Source organism: Prunus mume, linkage group LG3 (genome assembly GCF_029339155.1).
Source record: "Prunus mume cultivar Tortuosa linkage group LG3, ASM2933915v1, whole genome shotgun sequence".
NCBI classification, from domain to species: domain Eukaryota; kingdom Viridiplantae; phylum Streptophyta; class Magnoliopsida; order Rosales; family Rosaceae; genus Prunus; species Prunus mume.
This window is the reverse complement of record NC_142700.1, coordinates 8,387,387-8,407,736: the sequence shown is the minus strand read 5'-3', so window position 1 is coordinate 8,407,736 and position 20,350 is coordinate 8,387,387. Positions and strand designations below refer to the sequence as shown.

Sequence of the window (20,350 nt, the reverse complement as noted above, 5' to 3'; positions counted from 1 at the left end):
AAATCTAAGAAATATTAACAAAATATAGAGAATGCAACAACCATTTAAATAAATATTAGAAATACAAGAAATAATAACAAAATATAAAAATTGCAAGAAACATTTAAATAAATATGGAAATACAAGAAATACTAACAAAATATACCAATTGCAAGAAACATTAAAATGAAAATTAATAAAATGAAAATTACAAATAATTTACCTCATCACTGAGATTTTCCCCGCTTGCATGGTTATTCATTGCTTTTGTGAGGGCATCTCTCCATTTCCCCAACTCTCTGTTGAGAAGTTTCCACCGACTTGACAATGCGCTTTCTATACGGGTGGAACCCGATCTTTCAACAAATTCGTGAAGAATTTTTTTTCACATTTGACTGAATTTCATCTCATTACCCGATATGGGATCATGACTAATTTTCACACAACAAGACATCTTCCATGATGCTCCATGCCCCTCCGGTTTCTTGAGAAAAAGCCATAATGATAGAGAAAAATTAAACTTGAAAGTGAAAACAATTTAGAGTAGAAAGTGAAGAAAATATTGAGTAGGAAGTGAATAATAGTTGGAGAAGGAGAAGATGTATGAGAATTTGTTGTTAAAACTGAAGAGTAGGTATTGGTATTTATAGGAAAAAAAAAAATCATTATTTTTTGGGGTTTTTATAAAAAAAATTACGGTTTTTTTTCATAATTTTTTGCCTTGAAAAATTCCGTTGGATTGGATGACAGGACGAAATCGGAAGGACCAGTGTGCCACGTCGCGAGAGCCGTTGGGAAAAGCGACGCGCGCGTTTGAATTTTTTAAAAGCGCTGTTTACGCCACGCCGGCATCAACAATGACGTCGGCCCGCCGGGCTCCCCACCTTCGGGCCACCTAGGCTCGTGGACCCCACCGCCCGGGCAGTCTTTGTTCTTTGGAAAGTCGTTTTGGGCTCTTGCCCCCTAGCCCCTAAGGGGCTGCTGGAAGTGGCCTTAGGGTAGTTACTATTTACATGAACAGTGGTTGCTCTAGCCCCTCCCAACAAAGTGTATTTCCAACAGTTTAGGCTTGCCATGACAAATACTATTCATTTTATTTTTTATTTTTTTTCACAACTTTGTTTACTTAAATAATTAATTTGGATAATATTTGTGTCAATACTATTCATATCGGATAAGATTTTTGGTTTCAAATTTCAAATTTCAGATACATTTCAAAATTCAAAATTCAGATAAATTCAAAATGTCAAATTTCAGATACATTTCGAAATTCAAATTTCAAATAAATTTCAAATTTCAAATTTCAGATAAGATTTTCACCCTCTAAGATTGTCCCACGTGTCATATCTATCTGTCTAAATTTTTTTTATAAAATCAAAGGCTCAGCTCATACCTCACACACCAGATCTTCTCTACATTTCCATTTCTCAGATTTTAGATTTCATTCTCCATTCTCAATGACTAGAGAAAGAATGCGTCGACGAGCTGCAAGCAAAAGGGCGCTGAGAGAACTAGATGAGCAACTTGGCATGACCGTTGCTTTGCTTGAGGAAGAAAACCAGAGCCACCGTGGTTCACGAGAAGGCCGTGGCCCAAATGTGGACAGACATAGACATTCTCGGGGTAAGAATCTTTTGGAAGATTATTTTATCTCACATTCTCTGTACTCTGATGTTCATTTTCAAGCGAGATATAGAATGCAACCCCATTTGTTCAATAAAGTCATGCATGATATTTGCAATTACGATGAATACTTTGTTCAACAGAAAAATTGTGCTGGAAATTTGGGGCTTCTTCCCGAGCAAAAGTTCACAGCTGTGATACGAATGTTGGCGTATGGGTCATCTGCTGATCAAGTGGATAAGATTGCCCGGATAGGGAAGTCCACTATTTTGGAGAGCTTGGTGTGAGTTTGTGATGCAGTGGAAACTCTGTACACCAGGGACTACCTGCGCAGACCTCGCCTAGGGACTGCAACGGCTTCTACAAAAAGCAGAGTCTCGTGGATTTCCTGGAATGATTGGTAGCATTGATTGGATGCACTGACAATGAAAAAATTGTCCAACTGTTTGGCAAAAGGATTATGGCAATAGGAAAGGGCAGAAAAGCATCATCTTTGAAGCAGTTGTTGGTTTTGATACATGGGTTTGGCACACCTTCTTTGGAGTTGCCGGCTCTCAAAATGATTTGAACGTCCTGGGTCAATCCCCGGTGTTCAATGATGTTCTGAGAGGCCTTGGCTCCTTTTCGCTGCCTTCCTCCCAATAGACCTCAGCTCCTTTTCGATAGGTGAGTCTTGACTCATCGGGGAATCCATAGGTGAATTCGATGCCGGTGTCTCATGGAGTGGCGTCTCGTTCAATACCACCGTCGGACCTGTTGGAATAATTCGGAATCTCTTACAATTCTTCACCACCTCCCAACATTGAGTATGGTTGAAACTTTTTTTGCCTTGCTTAGTGGCACCAAACCACATTTGTGCTTGTATAATCTAAAAAAAAAAAAAAAATGGAAATACAACAAACTTTAAAAAAATGCAACATGTATAAAAAAAAAAGGAAATGCAAGAAATTTTAACAATTTATTAGAAATGCAATAAATATAAACAAAATATAAATCTTGCAAGAAACATTTAAATAAATATTGGAAATACAAGAAATATTAACAAAATATATAAATTGCAAGAAACATTTAAATAAAAATTAATATGACATAGAAATTAATAAAACAAAAATTACAAATAATTTACCTCATTGCTAAGGTTTTCCCCGCTTCTATGGTTATCCATTCTTTTTGCCAAGGCATCTCTCCGTTTCGCCAACTCTTTATTTAGAATTTTCCACCTATTAGATAATGTCATTTCCTTACGGGTCGAGCCAATTTCCCTTTCACAAAATTCCTGATGAATTTTTCTCCACATATGAGAGAATTTCATCTCATTGCCCGTTACGGGACAATGACTAAATTGGAGCCAACACTCACACAACAAAACATCTTCCATCATGCTCCATGCCCCTCCGGGTTCACTAGAAGAACCCATAATATGATAGAGAAAAATACAACTTGAAAGTGAAAAAAAGATTGAGTAGAAAGTGAATAATAGTAGAAGGAGAAGAAAATGTATGAGGATTTGGTGTTAAAAGTGAAGAGTATTGGTTGGTATATATAGAAAAAAAAATTCAGTTTTTTTTTTTTTTGTATTTTTTTTTAAAAATTTTTTCAGATTTTTTTCCTTTTTTATTGCATAAAATTGGCTGCAGTTGGATTGGAGCAAAATGTTTGATCGGAGAGCCCAGGACGCGACACGTGGCATATAACCGTTGGCGGGGCTCTGTAGTAGAGCATTCAAATTTTTTTTATCGTTGGCGCGTGCAACGTTAACAAAACTTTGACCGCTAGGTCGACGTCGTCGTGGTCGGACCTGCCAAGACACCGACGTAAGCATCGCCCTCGGGCTAGCGCTCGGGCCAGCCCAGTTCGCTGGGTCCCACTCCTTACCCGAGCCACTTTTTGTTGCTAGAAATAGCATTTTGGGCTTGCCCCCCACCAGCCCTCCCCCAAGTCCCCTTGCTAGAAATGCTCTTATGTCATTCACAATTTACAGGTGTGCAAAAGTTTTCCCCTTTGTATTTTCAATGAGTCGTTTTTGTGTATGTGCCAAACTATGATTTGTAAGACAGAAGTAGTGTCTTTTTTATATCAAGAGTGAGAGGAGATTTAATTTTGAAATCATTCCCACATTAAGCAGAGAAATAAGAGGGAAGGGATTCAAATTTATAATTGAGAGGAGAAATAACTTTGTACTAAAAGTTCCTCTTATGTGCATTGTTAAGTATGAACAAAGCCCATAAAAATCCTCTGAGGACTCTTGAATATTGACATAAAATGTAGCATCTTTTCCGGTTATGGAATCCAAGTGCCCCCTCAAGTGATGGAGTTGAACATTGCAGTCACATGCTGTCTCAGTCAAAATTTACATACAAATATCAGTTTATATAACTTGGCATATTTGGCAATGTCACAAATACACCATTACAATATCAAGTTCGAGGGATCAAGGGAAAAAACAGACAACATTTTTCATCCCCTCTGAGGCTTTTCTTCTTTTTCAGTTACAATTGATTGTAGAAAGACTCAGCCACAGGTCCACTCAAACAGAGGCCTCCGTCAAAGAATGGGAGCACAACAAAAACCAATGTGCCATAGGCATGATGCTATCTGTGATTTCTTCACGTCCCAGTGCCATGCTTCTAACCTGCTGGTACTCAGCAACAATCACCATTTCACAAACGCACTAAGGCACTCTTTTCTGCTCAAACTGCCTCTAAAACAGAAGATGAAAATGGCATACGAAAGGACAGACACGGTACATAATGCAGGATTATATAACGGCCAGACCCTGTGCAGAATGCAAGACTTTGTTTACAGCTTTGAAGCCCTTAGCTATGGAACATGTAATAGTAACAGCAGATCCCCAAACATCATGCAGTAGTAAACAGCAATCTTCACAAAAGTGCGGCATCTTACACCTTTCCAAGAGCCAGTTACAGAAATACCAGCATCAATGAAAAGATCAAACAAACACAATTAAACAGGCTTAAGTAGTGCATGCGACTTGCTGACTTACAACTTAATAAACAATTTAAAATACAACTCACAATTGCATACCCACTAAAAGAGATTGGCCATTTTTTTAATTTGGTATGACCTGAATATAATGCTTACTACATAGAAGAAGGCCAGTGATGATACAGACCTAGAGTTTAAGAATGCATGAATCATGTTACCAATTTAAAGAAAACACCTGTTCTCTTGTAGAAAGCTACTCTCTTTAACAGTAATAACAGTGGTCTTTACTTGAAAATTGAAATCAAGCAAGATGTTTGACCCAAAAACAAAAAAACATCAAGCAAAATGGCATCAAGTCTACTAGAGATAGAGAAAGTAATCAGAATTGAGTTCATCCTGACAGAGGCAATAGCCAGTAGTCTTTGCAACTATTACGGAGCACAAATGGATCACATGATGGATTGCATACACACAGAGCATGGTAAAATACTGTTCACAGTTTGGTATTTAAAATTAGTTAGCCGGATGGAAAAAATATAATCCTTTCTGGAAGGCTAAGGCCGATTATCAAACTTTACATAGGAAATATGAACAATATACCTATTGTTGAACAATTGAAGGAGGAGAACTTAATTCTAAGCCACACAACAATTCAAAACCAAACATGTAGTTGAGTACCACATCATGTAAGAAAGAAAATTCTTCATCTTGAGTTATTAAGTCGAGACAGTAGATACCATCACAATCAACACTGTTCTAAAGATACCTACTCCAGTACATATGAAAAGGAATTATGTTTAGATCGACACAGTACCTGAAATCACACAGAAATGGCTCCCTGTTGGTAAGTGAATATATAGTTCTATCATAGCATCATCCTACCAAACGGAAGACTGAACAAAAGAAACACTCCAAGAAAGCACTTAAGGTGAGTACTAGCTTGTCAAGACATTCGTTTCAGAAAATCTCATTTTCTGAAAGCACACGAAAGCAGAAGAACATTCCTATCAGCTGAGAACGCTATTTATTGGCTATTTTAGTTCATGAAAAAAATTCAGTTCAAATTTTGGCCATATCAATGCAAATATTACGAACTTAGGGTCAAGAAAAAAAAATTGTTCTTCAATTGACAACTAATACAAAAGGTTTCAATACCACTCAGATATATTGTCCGCATCTTATAACAAAGATAAGTAATTTGTAAAAGGTATTCATAAAAGGACCTCTAATTGAAAGCAAAGATAAGTCATTTGTAAGCAATCGTCCAGAAACCTATACCTGCTCTATTCTGCCCAATTGCCAATCATGTGATCCAACAAAGCCAAAACCTTCTTCACACACTCTGATTCATCACCTTTCTCTCTATCCCCAACACAACCCAAAGCCTCATTCAACTCCACTGCCTCCTTAATCCTAGCCTCCCTCAACAAAACCTTATAAACCCACTTCTTCAGATCACATCCCGGCACGATATTCGTACTCAGCATGGCTCTCAAAACCTTCAAAACCTCAAGAACCATCCCATTCTTACAGAATCCATTAACCAAAACCTCACAAACTCTCTCGTCGAGCACACATGGAGAGCCTGGCCTTACCAACCAGTTGAACATTTTGAGGGCCTCTTTGGGTTTATTTTTCTTGAAATATGAGGCAATGAACATGGTTGTGATAGGCGTGAGATAGGGATGTGAAGGTGGGTTGTGCCTGAGGCGGGTTAAAAGTGACATGGGTCGGGCCATGTCGGGTTGGGAAGTGAAGGAGTGGATGAGAATGGACAAAGAGAGAGATTTGAGAGGTGGGTTTGTGAGCAGGGCTGTGATGGTGAGGTGGGTTGCTGTGTCGAGGTGGTTTAAGAGGCAGAGGCGTGGGAGGAGGAGGTTGATCTTTGTGTGCTCTTCTTGAGTTAGACTTTGAGTTTGAGCTTGATTGGTTGGTTTCGGTGCAGTAATTGAATCAATAGCAGAAGTGGAAGTGGAAAATGAGCGTGGTGTGATGGTGGATTTTGAGGCAAGGGAGAGAATATGCAGTGGTTTCTGAACTGATATCATTCTCAGCCCTGCAATTGGCTTCGAATTGGTTTGATTCTCAGTTGTTGAACTATGCTTTGTTGCTGTTTGACCCAAATAAAAAATATAAAAAACCTAAACTATGCTTTGTTGCTGGTTATCCTTTTTTTTTTCATAGGGTAACTGGTGATTTTGCCTTTGAACTTATACTTCAGTTTTTATATACCCCTTATCTCTCTTTTTAAGAAAATTCAGGACTCGAACTAATTTTTTTCACCAATTTTCCTCCGGACGTCAAAATCTGCCACTTCCCAATCATCCTGCCGTCAAGTTGGAGGTTACTTTTTTCATTTCGCATCTCCACCAAAACACCAACTTGACGGTAGAATGGATGGGAAGTGGCAAATTTTGACGTTGCGGTTTAAATTGGCGAAAAAAATTAGTTCGGGTTCTTAATTTTTAAATTTTGAAAAAAAAAGAAAAAAGGATATGGGATAAAACCAAACTTGGGTACAAGTTCAGGGGACAAATCACCAATTAAAACCTTTTTTTTTAATAAGAATTTTGCTAGTTAATAACCTCAATTTTCATTCATTAGGCATCAAATTACCCACTGAACTTGTACATAATTATTAATTTACCCCACAACCTTTTTTTTAATAGAAAACTAAGGTCTCAAACTAACTTTTATTCTTAATGTTCCCCTTACCGTCTAAATAATCAACATTTCATCCAATTTGCCGTTAAATCATTGGGAAAAAAATTAAAGATAGGAGGAAAAAAAAAAACTCCCCATAGCTGTAGCAATCATGATCATGACCCCTGCAATTACTTAGGTTAAAAAAGAAGGCAGAGCTGATGGATGGACCCTACCTCTTGCCTCTTGTTGTACGAAAGTACTAGTGAATTCTGTATGTCCTTATGTTCTCGAGATTGACATCAGCCATAGTGATGAGTTGTACTAGTGAATACTATCTTTCTGTGAATTTATCGTGAGTGGTGATTTCCCCACTCCAATTTTATCCACTTACACTCCATTTTATAACTAAAAAAGGAGTGTAAGTGGATAAAATTGGAGTAGGAAAATCATTACCCTTTATCATTTGTTAGGTTTTTTGTATTTCTTACCTCTTTCTCTCCTAAATACTTTTGCCATTGAATTCAAGTAGTCCTACTACAAAAACGAGCTTCATTACGTCTTACCTAGGCCTCATCATTTGGCCCGCGGGCTCATGGGCCAATGGGGCCCGCCCGCCCATCGAAAAAGCCCGGCCCGTTATGGGCTTTGAGATGATCCAGCTTGCTTGGGCCGGGCTAGACTTGGGCTTGGGTGTCTGAAGCCCAGCCCGGCCCATAGGCCCGGCCCGATTAAGCCCAAGAAAGCCTGGCCCTGCCCACCCACAAAAGCCCGGCCCGTTAGGCCCGTATACATTTATAATTATGTATAAATAAGAGTTTAGGTTTAGGATTTTATCACTTAAATCACATATATAATTTGTTTCATTTCATTTACTTTTCTTTACTCATTCCTAGTTTATAATTGGATGATTAGCACATTAATTTGTGTCAATTATTAATTCAACAATTATATATATATATATATATAAATAAGATGAACAACATATCACATCACCAAATATAATCATATCACGAAACATAATCGTACCACCAAATATAATCATACTTTTCTTGAACACATCACCAAATATTTGCATATTTATTCATACCATTCTTTAAAAAAAATATTTGTTTGATACTTATTATTTTTTAAAATTATTTCTTAAAACGTATTACGGTCTAATTATGTAATAACCTCAAAAATAATACTTGGTTTTATTATTTTTGTGGAAAATCTTATTAAGTTGTGTGACTTTATTGGGTGTTTTATGAATTCGGTTTGATGTGAAAATATTGGAATTAAGTGAGTTTAATCTCAAATTTGGACTAAAATGCCCTTATGATTAAGTTTATGATTTTTTTATAATGAAGTAGGCCCGTTTAGGCCCGGCCCGTTGGGTTTAGCCCAGCTCGGCCCGATGGGCTTTCTCAAGCCCGGCTCATGGGTCGGGCTTGGGCTTTGAATTTTCTAAAAAAATCTGGCCCGATATTTTCTCTCTCCTTTTTAAAGCCCGGCCCGGCCCCGCTTAAGCCCATTGAATTTGGGTTGGGCTAGCCTGGCCCGGTCCATTGACGAGCCGTAGTCTTACCTTCTTTTCTGCACATTTATCATTTGTTATGTTTCTTGCATTTCTTACCTCTTCCTCTCCAAAATACTTCTGCCATTGCATTCAAGTAGTCATACTACACAAACGAGCTTCACTGCTTCACTACTTGCCTTCTTTTATGCACATTTGTCATTTGTTAGGTTTCTGGCATTTCTTACCTCTTCCTCTCCTAACTGCTTATTGAATTCAAGTAGTCCTACTACACAAATGAAATCCCATTAGCTTTATATAGCTTCACTTCTTCTTGCCTTCTTTTCATTTATCATTTGTTAGGTTTCTTCTTCCTCTCCCAAAGACTTCTGCCCATTGAATTCCAAAATGGGCCGATTGAAAAAAGTACTCAAGTCAAGGCTTGAGATGATTGCCAAAGCTCTTTGAATCAGAAAAAAAGTGAAGAAACATAAGAAGTCCAAAAGAACCCGAAGCAAGTTGAGAAACTCAAAAGTGACATCAAAACGATTGGAGAAGATTTCAAGGGCAAAGAGTCTTTTTTCTGCATAGATAAAACTATCGTAGAAGCTGCCGGATACGTCAAGGCCCAAACCAATTGGAAAGGCAAGGAGATATCCTTTCATCCAAATAGCTCTAGAAGGTTCGAGGTGATAGAGGTGGCAAGAGAAGCAAACTTTAATCCCATTGAGGAATACAGATGGGCCGATGATTACAGTGGAAGACATAACATTTCTGCTGATGGAAGTAGTGGTAGTGGATATGATGGAAGTGCTGTAAGGCTGGTGAAATCAAAGAGGTTTGACAACAATAAGGTCGTGTCTCTAAGTTCCGGGTTTTGATGCTTTTTTTTTTCTTTTTAATAACCAATTATTATTATTATATATGTTCAAATCCAACAAGAAGAAAAAGGAAAAGCTCAACACATATATTTACTTAATGGTACTCGAGTTCAAAAGCATTGATCCTCTTTATTGCATAAATGCAAAGGCGGAAAAAATTGCCAAAATGGTCAAGAAGTATGTTGGAAACACTAGAGATAATGTAACCTATCATTCCTCTATTTGTTTTCTCTTTTCTTTTCATTGCTTTGCTTTGCTCGCTGTCCTTTTTCACTTTGCCTTTTTTAATGTTATCTTTGTTGCTTTCTAATAAAGTATTTTGTAAACAAAAAAAAGTAACAACTTGCCTAGACTCATAAATATTATTAAGCCTAATGCAACTTATAGCACCAAAGAGAGAGCTATCAAATTGCAGAAACAAATTGGCGAGGCAAGAACGTCATACTTCTGCAATTGTAGTTATGTGATTAATCACTAATAGTTATCCTTAAGTGAATTTATCATTTGTTAGGTTTCTTCTTCCTCTCCCAAAGACTTCTGCCCATTCAATTCCAAAATGGGCCGATTGAAAAAAAGTACTCAAGTCAGTGCTTGAGATGATTGCCAAAGCTTTTCGAATCAGAAAAAAAGTAAAGAAACATGAGAAGTCCAAAAGAACCCAAGCAAGTTGAGAAGCTCAAAAGTGACATCAAAACGATGGGAGAAGATTTCAAGGGCAAAGATTCTTTTTTTTGCATAGATAAAACTGCCGTAGAAGCTGTCGGATACGTCTAGGCCCAAACCAATTGGAAAGGCAAGGACATAACCTTTCATCCAAACAGCTCTGGAAGGATCGAGGTGATAGAGATGGCAAGAGAAGCAAACTTTAATCCCATCGAGGAATACAGATGGGCTGATGATTACAGTGGAAGACATAACATTTATAGTGATGGAAGTAGTGGTAGTGGATATGATGGAAGTGCTGTAAGGCGGGTGACAGGACCCGTCCCGAATTTCCCGGAACCCGAGGCGAACCTGCGGAGACCCCGGCATCACACCCATGCCGGGTTCACTCCTTAAATCTACGTCCTCGTTTACCATAGAGGATTAAGGGCACGAGACTTTCTGCGAAATTTCGGCAGAGTCTCCCCTGTAAATTGAACATTTCCCAAAATTTCCACCTGCATAAAACACATTTTATAACCCAACCAGCAGCACGCACAATATAATCTCATGCAATTTACAAACAAATGGCCTCCGGCCTTCAAATGATTCTAGCAGAACTACCCACAATGTTTTCAAAATAACTTAATGCATCAAACATGCATATAACAAATTCAAAATCTATTTACGCACACCTTCACTCACTTAGTCCCCAGGACCAATCTCAATTCAACCAAGTTTCGGGACCAACAACAAGGTCCGAACCAATCTCAATAAGACCACCTAAGTGGGGTCTAATATGTGGCTGCACCTAGTAACTTCAGGCTGCCTACGTACCCTACTAAGGGATCAAGCCACACGTAGCTCTTTCGTATCTATCCTGGCTCCTAATATCAAATAAACCAATACCGCCACACAACTACATATATTCTAGGCTTTATTCAACACCACTCACCAAACACAATCACAATATCTCCCCATACGCCGAAACATCCAAAGTTACGTATGGGACCTATCCGCATGCCGGATAAACCTACGACACGTGAGAACTCATCAACACATCACATAATCCCCTCATACGACGGGACGCACCCGGCCTCGTATGGGGTCTGCAACACGCCGGCTAATCCAAAGACGCGTGCGACCTCACACGGGGCTGGCTACATTCTCACCACCCTCACACAATCATATCTCCTCATACGTCGGGACGCACCGGCCACGTATAGGGTCTGCAACACGCCGGCTAATCCAAAGACGCGTGCGACCTCACTGGGCCGGCTACATTCTCACCACCTCACACAATCATATCTCCTCATACGTCCGGGACGCACCCGGCCACGTATAGGGTCCGTCAACACGCCGGCTAATCCAAAGGCGCGTGCGACCTCCTGGGCTGGCTACATTCTCACCAGCCCTCACACAACCATATCTCCTCATACGTCCGGACGCACCCGGCCACGTATGGGGTCTGTCAACTCGCCGGCTAATCCAAAGACGCGTGCGACCTCACACTGGGCTGGCTACATTCTCACCACCCTCACACAATCATATCTCCCCTCATACGTCGTGGACGCACCCGGCCACGTATAGGGTCTGTCAACACGCCGACTAATCCAAAGACACGTGCGACCTCACCTGGGCCTGGCTACATTCTCACCAGCCCTCACACAACCATATCTCCTCATACGTCGGGACGCACCCGGCCACGTATGGGTCCGCAATCACGCGGCTAATCCAAAGGCGCGTGCGACCTCACACTAGGCTCGGCTACATTCTCACCACCCTCACACAACCATATCTCCTCATACGTCGGGACGCACCCGACCACGTGTATGGGGTCTGTCAACACGCCGACTAATCCAAAGGCGCGTGCGACCTCACTGGGCTGGCTACATTCTCACCACCCTCACACAATCACAATATGGGGGGGGTACGTGGGGTAGTGCGTATAGCACTGTAAGCTAACATTCGATCGCTTTATTTACCTTTATACATCCACACAATTAAATATATAAAATATAATTTCTACTCCTATGCAAACCTCAACCCTGGTATGGCATCTGATAATTCCGCAATTTAAATCATATAATAATATCCTAAATTCGCATATAAACCATTTAACTCAACAACGCTCAAGACCTGTCACTAAGGTCATTCTAACCCTCAAAGAAAGGTAAGACTATCTCGGAAGTCTCACGGTCAACCTAAGGTCAAACGGGCCTGCGGGGCCCACAACCTCCAAATTCCGATCTGACAGTTCCTATAGGTTCTACAAGGTCTAGGACACACGTCCTGCAAGTTTGGTCCAGATCGGACGGTCGGATCGCTCACGATCGCACGATCGGACGGTTACTAAAACCCTAACCCTAGGGTTGGCATTTCTGGAGTATCCGGGACTCCATTTTACGATCCGTCAAATCCTACATGATCCTGGTAATACCTAGATCAACATATTATAATTTCAGGACCATCCGACGGTTCAAACCTAGCGACCCGGAAAATACGCGATATGCGATATCCATTCGGAACTCTAACGGTATCCAAAATGAGATCCGAGCACACCTACGTGCTTGTGACATCGAGAGGATCGCAATGGGACAAAAATGCCCCTCAGCTACAGTGCCCATGCGCCGCCACACGCGCCGGCGTGGGTGTCTAAAGCGATATCGCATCGCCGGAAAACCTCCAAATCGTGAGCCAAGACTCCTACCCTAGGTAATACACCTAATTTGGAGTCACTTTTGTTTTTGGACATACCCCAAAAACTGACCGGAAGTGGCCGGAATCTCAATCGCAAAACCGGCCGAAACCTAAATCGAAAATCGGATGATCTACACTCAAAATTGATGCAATCCTACCCAACCATCAGCTAGATCATGAAAAATAGGTAGGAATCCATACCTCAATCACCAGAAACGGTGGCCGGAGGAGGGAGATCGAGCCGGCGAAAATAGGCCAAAACACGCATTTTCCGGCGGGAGCGGCCGATGTCGAGGAAGGACCAGTCTTGTGGCGAAGTGGCCGGTCCTTTTGCACCGGTCCGTCCACCGCCATGGACGGTGGCGGAGTTTCGAGAGAGAGAGAAGCTGCCGTCGGGAGAGAGAGAGCGGGGAGAGAGAGAGAGAGAGAGTGATGGGGGCAATTCCATCTTTTAACCAAAAATCCATTTTTCCCAATATTTACGATTATGCCACTGAGCTTCATTTGATCATATCTCTCTCGTTACAACTCCGATTCGAGTCTACTACGTGTCTACGGACTCATCTCACCGTGCTCTACGCAACGGTACAACTGGAATTTCCAAAGTCATTCCGGATAAGAAAATGACTAAAATACCCCTATTCCACGGGTAATTTCTCAATTCCACTTAAATTAATTAAACATGGGATAACTTTGGAGTTGGGGTGTTACAGCGGGTGAAATCATAGAGGTTTGACAGAAATCAGAGAGGTTTGACAACAATAGGTTGATGTCTCTGAGTTCCGGGTTTTGATGCTTTTTTCTTTCTTTTTAATAACCAATTATTATTATTATATATGTTCAAATCCAACAAGAAGAAAAAGGAAAAGCTCAACACATATATTTACTTAATGGTACTTGAGTTCAAAAGCATTGATCCTCTCTATTGCACAAATGCAAAGGCCAAAAAATTGCTAAAATGATCAAGAAGTATGCTGGAAACACTGGAGATAATGTAACCTATCATTCCTCTATTTGTTTTCTCTTTTCTTTTCATTGCTTTGATTTGCACGCTGACTTTTTTCGCTTTGCCTTTTTTCATGTTATCTTTGTCGCTTTCTAATAAAGTATTTTGTCCACACAAAAAAGTAACAACTTGCCTAAACTCATAAATATTATTAAGCCTAATGCAACTTATAGCACCAAAGAGAGAGCTATCAAATTGTAGAAACAAATTGGCGAGGCAAGAACGTCATACTTCTGCAATTGTAGTTATGTGATTAATCACTAATAGTTATCCTTAAGTGAATTTATCATTTGTTAGGTTTCTTCTTCCTCTCCCAAAGACTTCTGCCCATTCAATTCCAAAATGCGCCGATTGAAAAAAAGTACTCAAGTCAGTGCTTGAGATGATTGCCAAAGCTCTTCGAATCAGAAAAAAAGTGAAGAAACATGAGAAGTCCAAAAGAACCCGAAGCAAGTTGAGAAGCTCAAAAGTGACATCAAAACGATTGGAGAAAATTTCAAAGGCAAAGAGTTTTTTTTCTGCATAGATAAAACTGCCATAGAAGCTGTCGGATACGTCAAGGCCCAAACCAATTGGAAAGGCAAGGATATAACCTTTCATCCAAACAACTCTGGAAGGTTCGAGGTGATAGAGATGGCAAGAGAAGCAAACTTTAATCCCATCGCGAAATACAGATGGGCTGATGATTACAGTGGAGGACAAAGCGTTTCTGGTGATGGAAGTAGTGGTAGTGGATATGATGGAAGTGCTGTAAGGCTGGTGAAATTAGAGAGGTTTGACAACAATAGGTTCGTGTCTCTGAGTTCCGGGTTTTATGCTTTTTTTTTACTTTTCAATAACCAATTTTTATTATTATATATGTTCAAATCCAACAAGAAGAAAAAGGAAAGCTCAACACATATATTCACTTAATGGTACTCGAGTACAAAAGCAATGAGCCTCTCTATTGCACAAACGCAATGCCGGAAAAAATTACCAAAATGGTCAAGAAGTATGCTGGAAACACCGGATATAATGTAACTTAACATTCATCTATTTGTTTTCTCTTTTATTTTGATTACTCCGCTTCGCTCGCTGACTTTTTTCACTTTGCCTTTTTCCCTGTTATCTTTGTCGCTTTCTAATGAAGTATCTTGTCCGCCCAAAAAAAGTAACAACTTGCCTAGATTCATAAATATTATTAAGTCTAATGCAACTTATAGCACAAAAGAGAGAGCTATCAAATTAAGAAAATGAATTGGCGACGCAAGGACGTCATATTTTTGCAATTGTAGTTATGTGATTAATCACTAATAGTTATCCTTAAGTTCTAGTTGGATTGATGATATCGTTTCCTCAAAGTTTAATTCTTTAACTCAACCACCCTTATTATTAATAGTACTCACTCACTCACTCATTCTCTCTCCGTTCTCGCTCCCACCACTATTTCACATTCTTCTCCCTTTTCCTCAGTAATGGTTGGTCATGTATGTAAGGTGTTAAGATCTGTATTGACGATAGATTTAAGAGCACTCGTGTTTCGAAAGAAAAGCATGCAATGGGAAGCTAGCAATAGATCCAACATGAAGCGAAGGGCAAAGTGAGAATAAGATATAAACTTGATGGGATCAGAGTTCAAAGGCAATAATACATCAAAATGATGGTGTATTGATCCTCTCTATTATGAAGATGCAATGGCAGTAGAATATGTCAAAATGGTCAAGAAGTATACCAGATACAACGGAGATAAGGAAACATATCATTGCTCTACATGTTTTTTGTTTTTTTTTTCCATTGCTATGCGTCGTTGGCTGACTTTTATTGTTGTTCCTTTTTTCCTGTTGTCTTTGTGTGTGGCTTTCTAATGAAGTATTTTGTCGACCATAAGAAAAAAGGTAACAACTTGCCCATGCTCATAAATATTATTAATCCCAATGCAACTTATAACACCAAATAAAGAGCTATCACATTGCAAAAACAAATTGGTGCGGCAAGAACGTAACATTTCTGCAATTGAACTTATGTGATTAATTACTAATTGTTATCGTTTTGTTATCCACATATATGCACTTTATTTTTTATTTTGTAATAATTGCTTACTTTGTTTTTGTGATATATTGATTTTAATTTAAACGTTTATTTTCTTTTATCCAGTGGGCGTGGTCGGCAAGGTCAATGTGGTCGACGTGGTCAGTGTGATCGGTGTGTTTTGATATATATCAACATCTTTTGCTCATAATTAAACAAACATAAACATTATTAATTTGAGTTTTATGATTACTTGACTAAAATCCAATCTCGATCCAAAAGTTTTGATTATGAGGCAAAACCTTACTGTATATTGGGTTCAAGGTGGAATCAATTAGTTAATCACCTTACTCACTCTATCTCTACCCTTTCACCATTTCATTTATTTTTTATCCTACTAGTGATGCTTTCTTATTCAAAATAAAAAACCAAATTGATCCTTATTCTCACACCCATACCCACCATTTCGTATTCTTCTCCCTCTTCCTCCACAATGGTTTGTTGTGCATGGAAGGTGCTGAAGTCGGTACTGACGACAACTTCGAGAGCATTTGTGCTTCGAAAGAAGGTCAAACAACTAGGCACGTTCAAATCCAACAAGAAGAAAATGGAAAAACTCAACACATATATTCGCTTAGTGGTACTTGAGTTCAAAAACAATGATCCTCTCTATTACACAAATGCAATAGTAGGAAAAAAAATACCAAAATGGTCAAGAAGTATACTGGATACACCGGAGATAATGTAACCTATCATTCCTATATTTGTTTTATCTTTTCTTTTCATTGCTCTGCTTTGCTCGCTGACTTTTTTTGCTATACATTTTTCCATGTTGTCTTTGTGGCTTTCTAATGAAGTATTTTGTTCACACACAAAAAGTAACATTTTGCCTAGGCTCATAAATATTATTATGCCTAATGCAACTTATAGCACCAAAGGGAGAGCTATCAAATTGTAGAAACGAATTGGCGAGGCAAGAACATCATATTTCTAGAATTATAGTTATGTGATTAATCACTAATGGTTATCCTTAAGTTCTAGTTGGATTGATTGTATCGTTTCCTCATTTGTGAGCATCGTATGATGGATTGCATACACACAGAGCATGGTAAAATACTGTTCACAGTTTGGTATTTAAAATTAGTTAGCCGGATGGAAAAAATATAATCCTTTCTGGAAGGCTAAGGCCGATTATCAAACTTTACATAGGAAATATGAACAATATACCTATTGTTGAACAATTGAAGGAGGAGAACTTAATTCTAAGCCACACAACAATTCAAAACCAAACATGTAGTTGAGTACCACATCATGTAAGAAAGAAAATTGTTCATCTTGAGTTATTAAGTCGAGACAGTAGATACCATCACAATCAACACTGTTCTAAAGATACCTACTCCGGTACATATGAAAAGGAATTATGTTTAGATCGACACAGTACCTGAAATCACACAGAAATGGCTCCCTGTTGGTAAGTGAATATATAGTTCTATCATAGCATCATCCTACCAAACGGAAGACTGAGCAAAAGAAACACTCCAAGAAAGCACTTAAGGTGAGTACTAGCTTGTCAAGACATTCGTTTCAGAAAATCTCATTTTCTGAAAGCACACGAAAGCAGAAGAACATTCCTATCAGCTGAGAACGCTATTTATTGGCTATTTTAGTTCATGAAAAAAATTCAGTTCAAATTTTGGCCATATCAATGCAATAGCAGGAAAAAAAAATACCAAAATGGTCAAGAAGTATACTGGATACACCGGAGATAATGTAACCTATCATTCCTATATTTGTTTTATCTTTTCTTTTCATTGCTCTGCTTTGCTCGCTGACTTTTTTTGCTATACATTTTTCCATGTTGTCTTTGTGGCTTTCTAATGAAGTATTTTGTTCACACACAAAAAGTAACATTTTGCCTAGGCTCATAAATATTATTATGTCTAATGCAACTTATAGCACCAAAGGGAGAGCTATCAAATTGCAGAAACGAATTGGCGAGGCAAGAACATCATATTTCTAGAATTATAGTTATGTGATTAATCACTAATGGTTATCCTTAAGTTCTAGTTGGATTGATTGTATCGTTTCCTCATTTGTGAGCATCGTATGATGGATTGCATACACACAGAGCATGGTAAAATACTGTTCACAGTTTGGTATTTAAAATTAGTTAGCCGGATGGAAAAAATATAATCCTTTCTGGAAGGCTAAGGCCGATTATCAAACTTTACATAGGAAATATGAACAATATACCTATTGTTGAACAATTGAAGGAGGAGAACTTAATTCTAAGCCACACAACAATTCAAAACCAAACATGTAGTTGAGTACCACATCATGTAAGAAAGAAAATTGTTCATCTTGAGTTATTAAGTCGAGACAGTAGATACCATCACAATCAACACTGTTCTAAAGATACCTACTCCGGTACATATGAAAAGGAATTATGTTTAGATCGACACAGTACCTGAAATCACACAGAAATGGCTCCCTGTTGGTAAGTGAATATATAGTTCTATCATAGCATCATCCTACCAAACGGAAGATTGAACAAAAGAAACACTCCAAGAAAGCACTTAAGGTGAGTACTAGCTTGTCAAGACATTCGTTTCAGAAAATCTCATTTTCTGAAAGCACACGAAAGCAGAAGAACATTCATATCAGCTGAGAACGCTATTTATTGGCTATTTTAGTTCATGAAAAAAATTCAGTTCAAATTTTGGCCATATCAATGCAATAGCAGGAAAAAAAAAATACCAAAATGGTCAAGAAGTATACTGGATACACCGGAGATAATGTAACCTATCATTCCTATATTTGTTTTATCTTTTCTTTTCATTGCTCTGCTTTGCTCGCTGACTTTTTTTGCTATACATTTTTCCATGTTGTCTTTGTGGCTTTCTAATGAAGTATTTTGTTCACACACAAAAAGTAACATTTTGCCTATGCTCATAAATATTATTATGCCTAATGCAACTTATAGCACCAAAGGGAGAGCTATCAACTTGCAGAAACGAATTGGCGAGGCAAGAACATCATATTTCTACAATTATAGTTATGTGATTAATCACTAATAGTTATCCTTAAGTTCTAGTTGGATTGATTGTATCGTTTCCTCATTTGTGAGCATCGTATGATGGATTGCATACACACAGAGCATGGTAAAATACTGTTCACAGATTTGGTATTTAAAATTAGTTAGCGGATGGAAAAAATATAATCCTTTCTGGAAGGCTAAGGCCGATTATCAAACTTTACATAGGAAATATGAACAATATACCTATTGTTGAACAATTGAAGGAGGAGAACTTAATTCTAAGCCACACAACAATTCAAAACCAAACATGTAGTTGAGTACCACATCATGTAAGAAAGAAAATTGTTCATCTTGAGTTATTAAGTCGAGACAGTAGATACCATCACAATCAACACTGTTCTAAAGATACCTACTCCGGTACATATGAAAAGGAATTATGTTTAGATCGACACAGTACCTGAAATCACACAGAAATGGCTCCCTGTTGGTAAGTGAATATATAGTTCTATCATAGCATCATCCTACCAAACGGAAGATTGAACAAAAGAAACACTCCAAGAAAGCACTTAAGGTGAGTACTAGCTTGTCAAGACATTCGTTTCAGAAAATCTCATTTTCTGAAAGCACACGGAGCAAAAGAAACACTACAAGGCCGTTTAGTGGTGGTGTTGGTGGCGGGTTTTTAGGCGGTGCTCCGGCGCGTTGCTCAGAGAGCGACGGTCGTATGATATATGGGGTGAGTGAGGCGATAACAGGGATGGTGCTCCAGCGCCTTGAAAATCAAGGGTCGTATGATATATTGATGAATGAATTTTCCTTACAATCTACCACTACTCCTAAGACAACAAATAAAGGTATTGAAAGTGCATTACAGGGAAATATAATTTGCTCCGTGGGAGGCTTTTGGTTTGGTGTTTGAACCCTTTGAATGTAGTCCTGAGCTTAGTATTTATAGGAGTCCTGGAGGGACATTCGAGGCTGACAAGACTGTGCGGTGGAGTCTGACCGGGGCAAGTGGGTAGTGAAATCGGCATTTGGGATCGTGAAGCATGGCGGTTTGGGTTTGAGAAGCATGGTGGTGTGACCCCCATAAATCTCGGTAAATCTCTGCCACTGCCCTGATCGTGGGTTCTGCCCCCTTGGCCGTAGGAGCGCATTTAATGTCTGATGCGGTGGTTGGTGATCCGACCTAAGTCGTGAGATTACTTGTGAGAATGTCTGTGCCTAACCACCCTGATTTCCATCACCAAATCCTGACTTTAGTCACTTCCCTTGTGCATTTAATGCTTCTGTAACTAGTGGGTTTGCTGCGAAGTCAGAGGCATTACTTCATTAAATGAAGCGTGGGGCCCTGATGCCACGTGGTGATTTAACCATAGCCTTTTTAA

The 20,350-nt window shown here is 39.0% G+C and overlaps 1 protein-coding gene across 5 annotated transcripts; it reads right to left on the bottom strand.

The window, feature by feature from the left end:
* Positions 1-3,882: 3,882 nt before the first annotated feature.
* On the bottom strand, positions 3,883-6,686 carry LOC103325527 (uncharacterized). Of its 5 annotated transcripts, XR_016125573.1 has the most exons (3): positions 5,827-6,686; positions 5,363-5,522; positions 3,883-4,508 (listed from the first exon to the last, which is right to left on the bottom strand). XR_016125573.1 is itself a non-coding variant. In XM_016792878.2 (2 exons), exon 1 carries the CDS (start codon positions 6,594-6,596, stop codon positions 5,832-5,834), a length of 765 nt encoding a protein of 254 aa, XP_016648364.1. In that variant the 5' UTR covers positions 6,597-6,686; the 3' UTR covers positions 3,883-5,522; positions 5,827-5,831. The 5 variants fall into 5 exon arrangements, 4 of the variants coding, with proteins under 4 accessions (XP_016648364.1, XP_088905351.1, XP_016648363.1 ...); XM_016792878.2 differs by having other exon boundaries at positions 3,883-5,522; XM_089049225.1 differs by lacking the exon at positions 5,363-5,522 and having other exon boundaries at positions 3,883-5,362.
* Between the last annotated feature and the right edge of the window lie 13,664 nt (positions 6,687-20,350).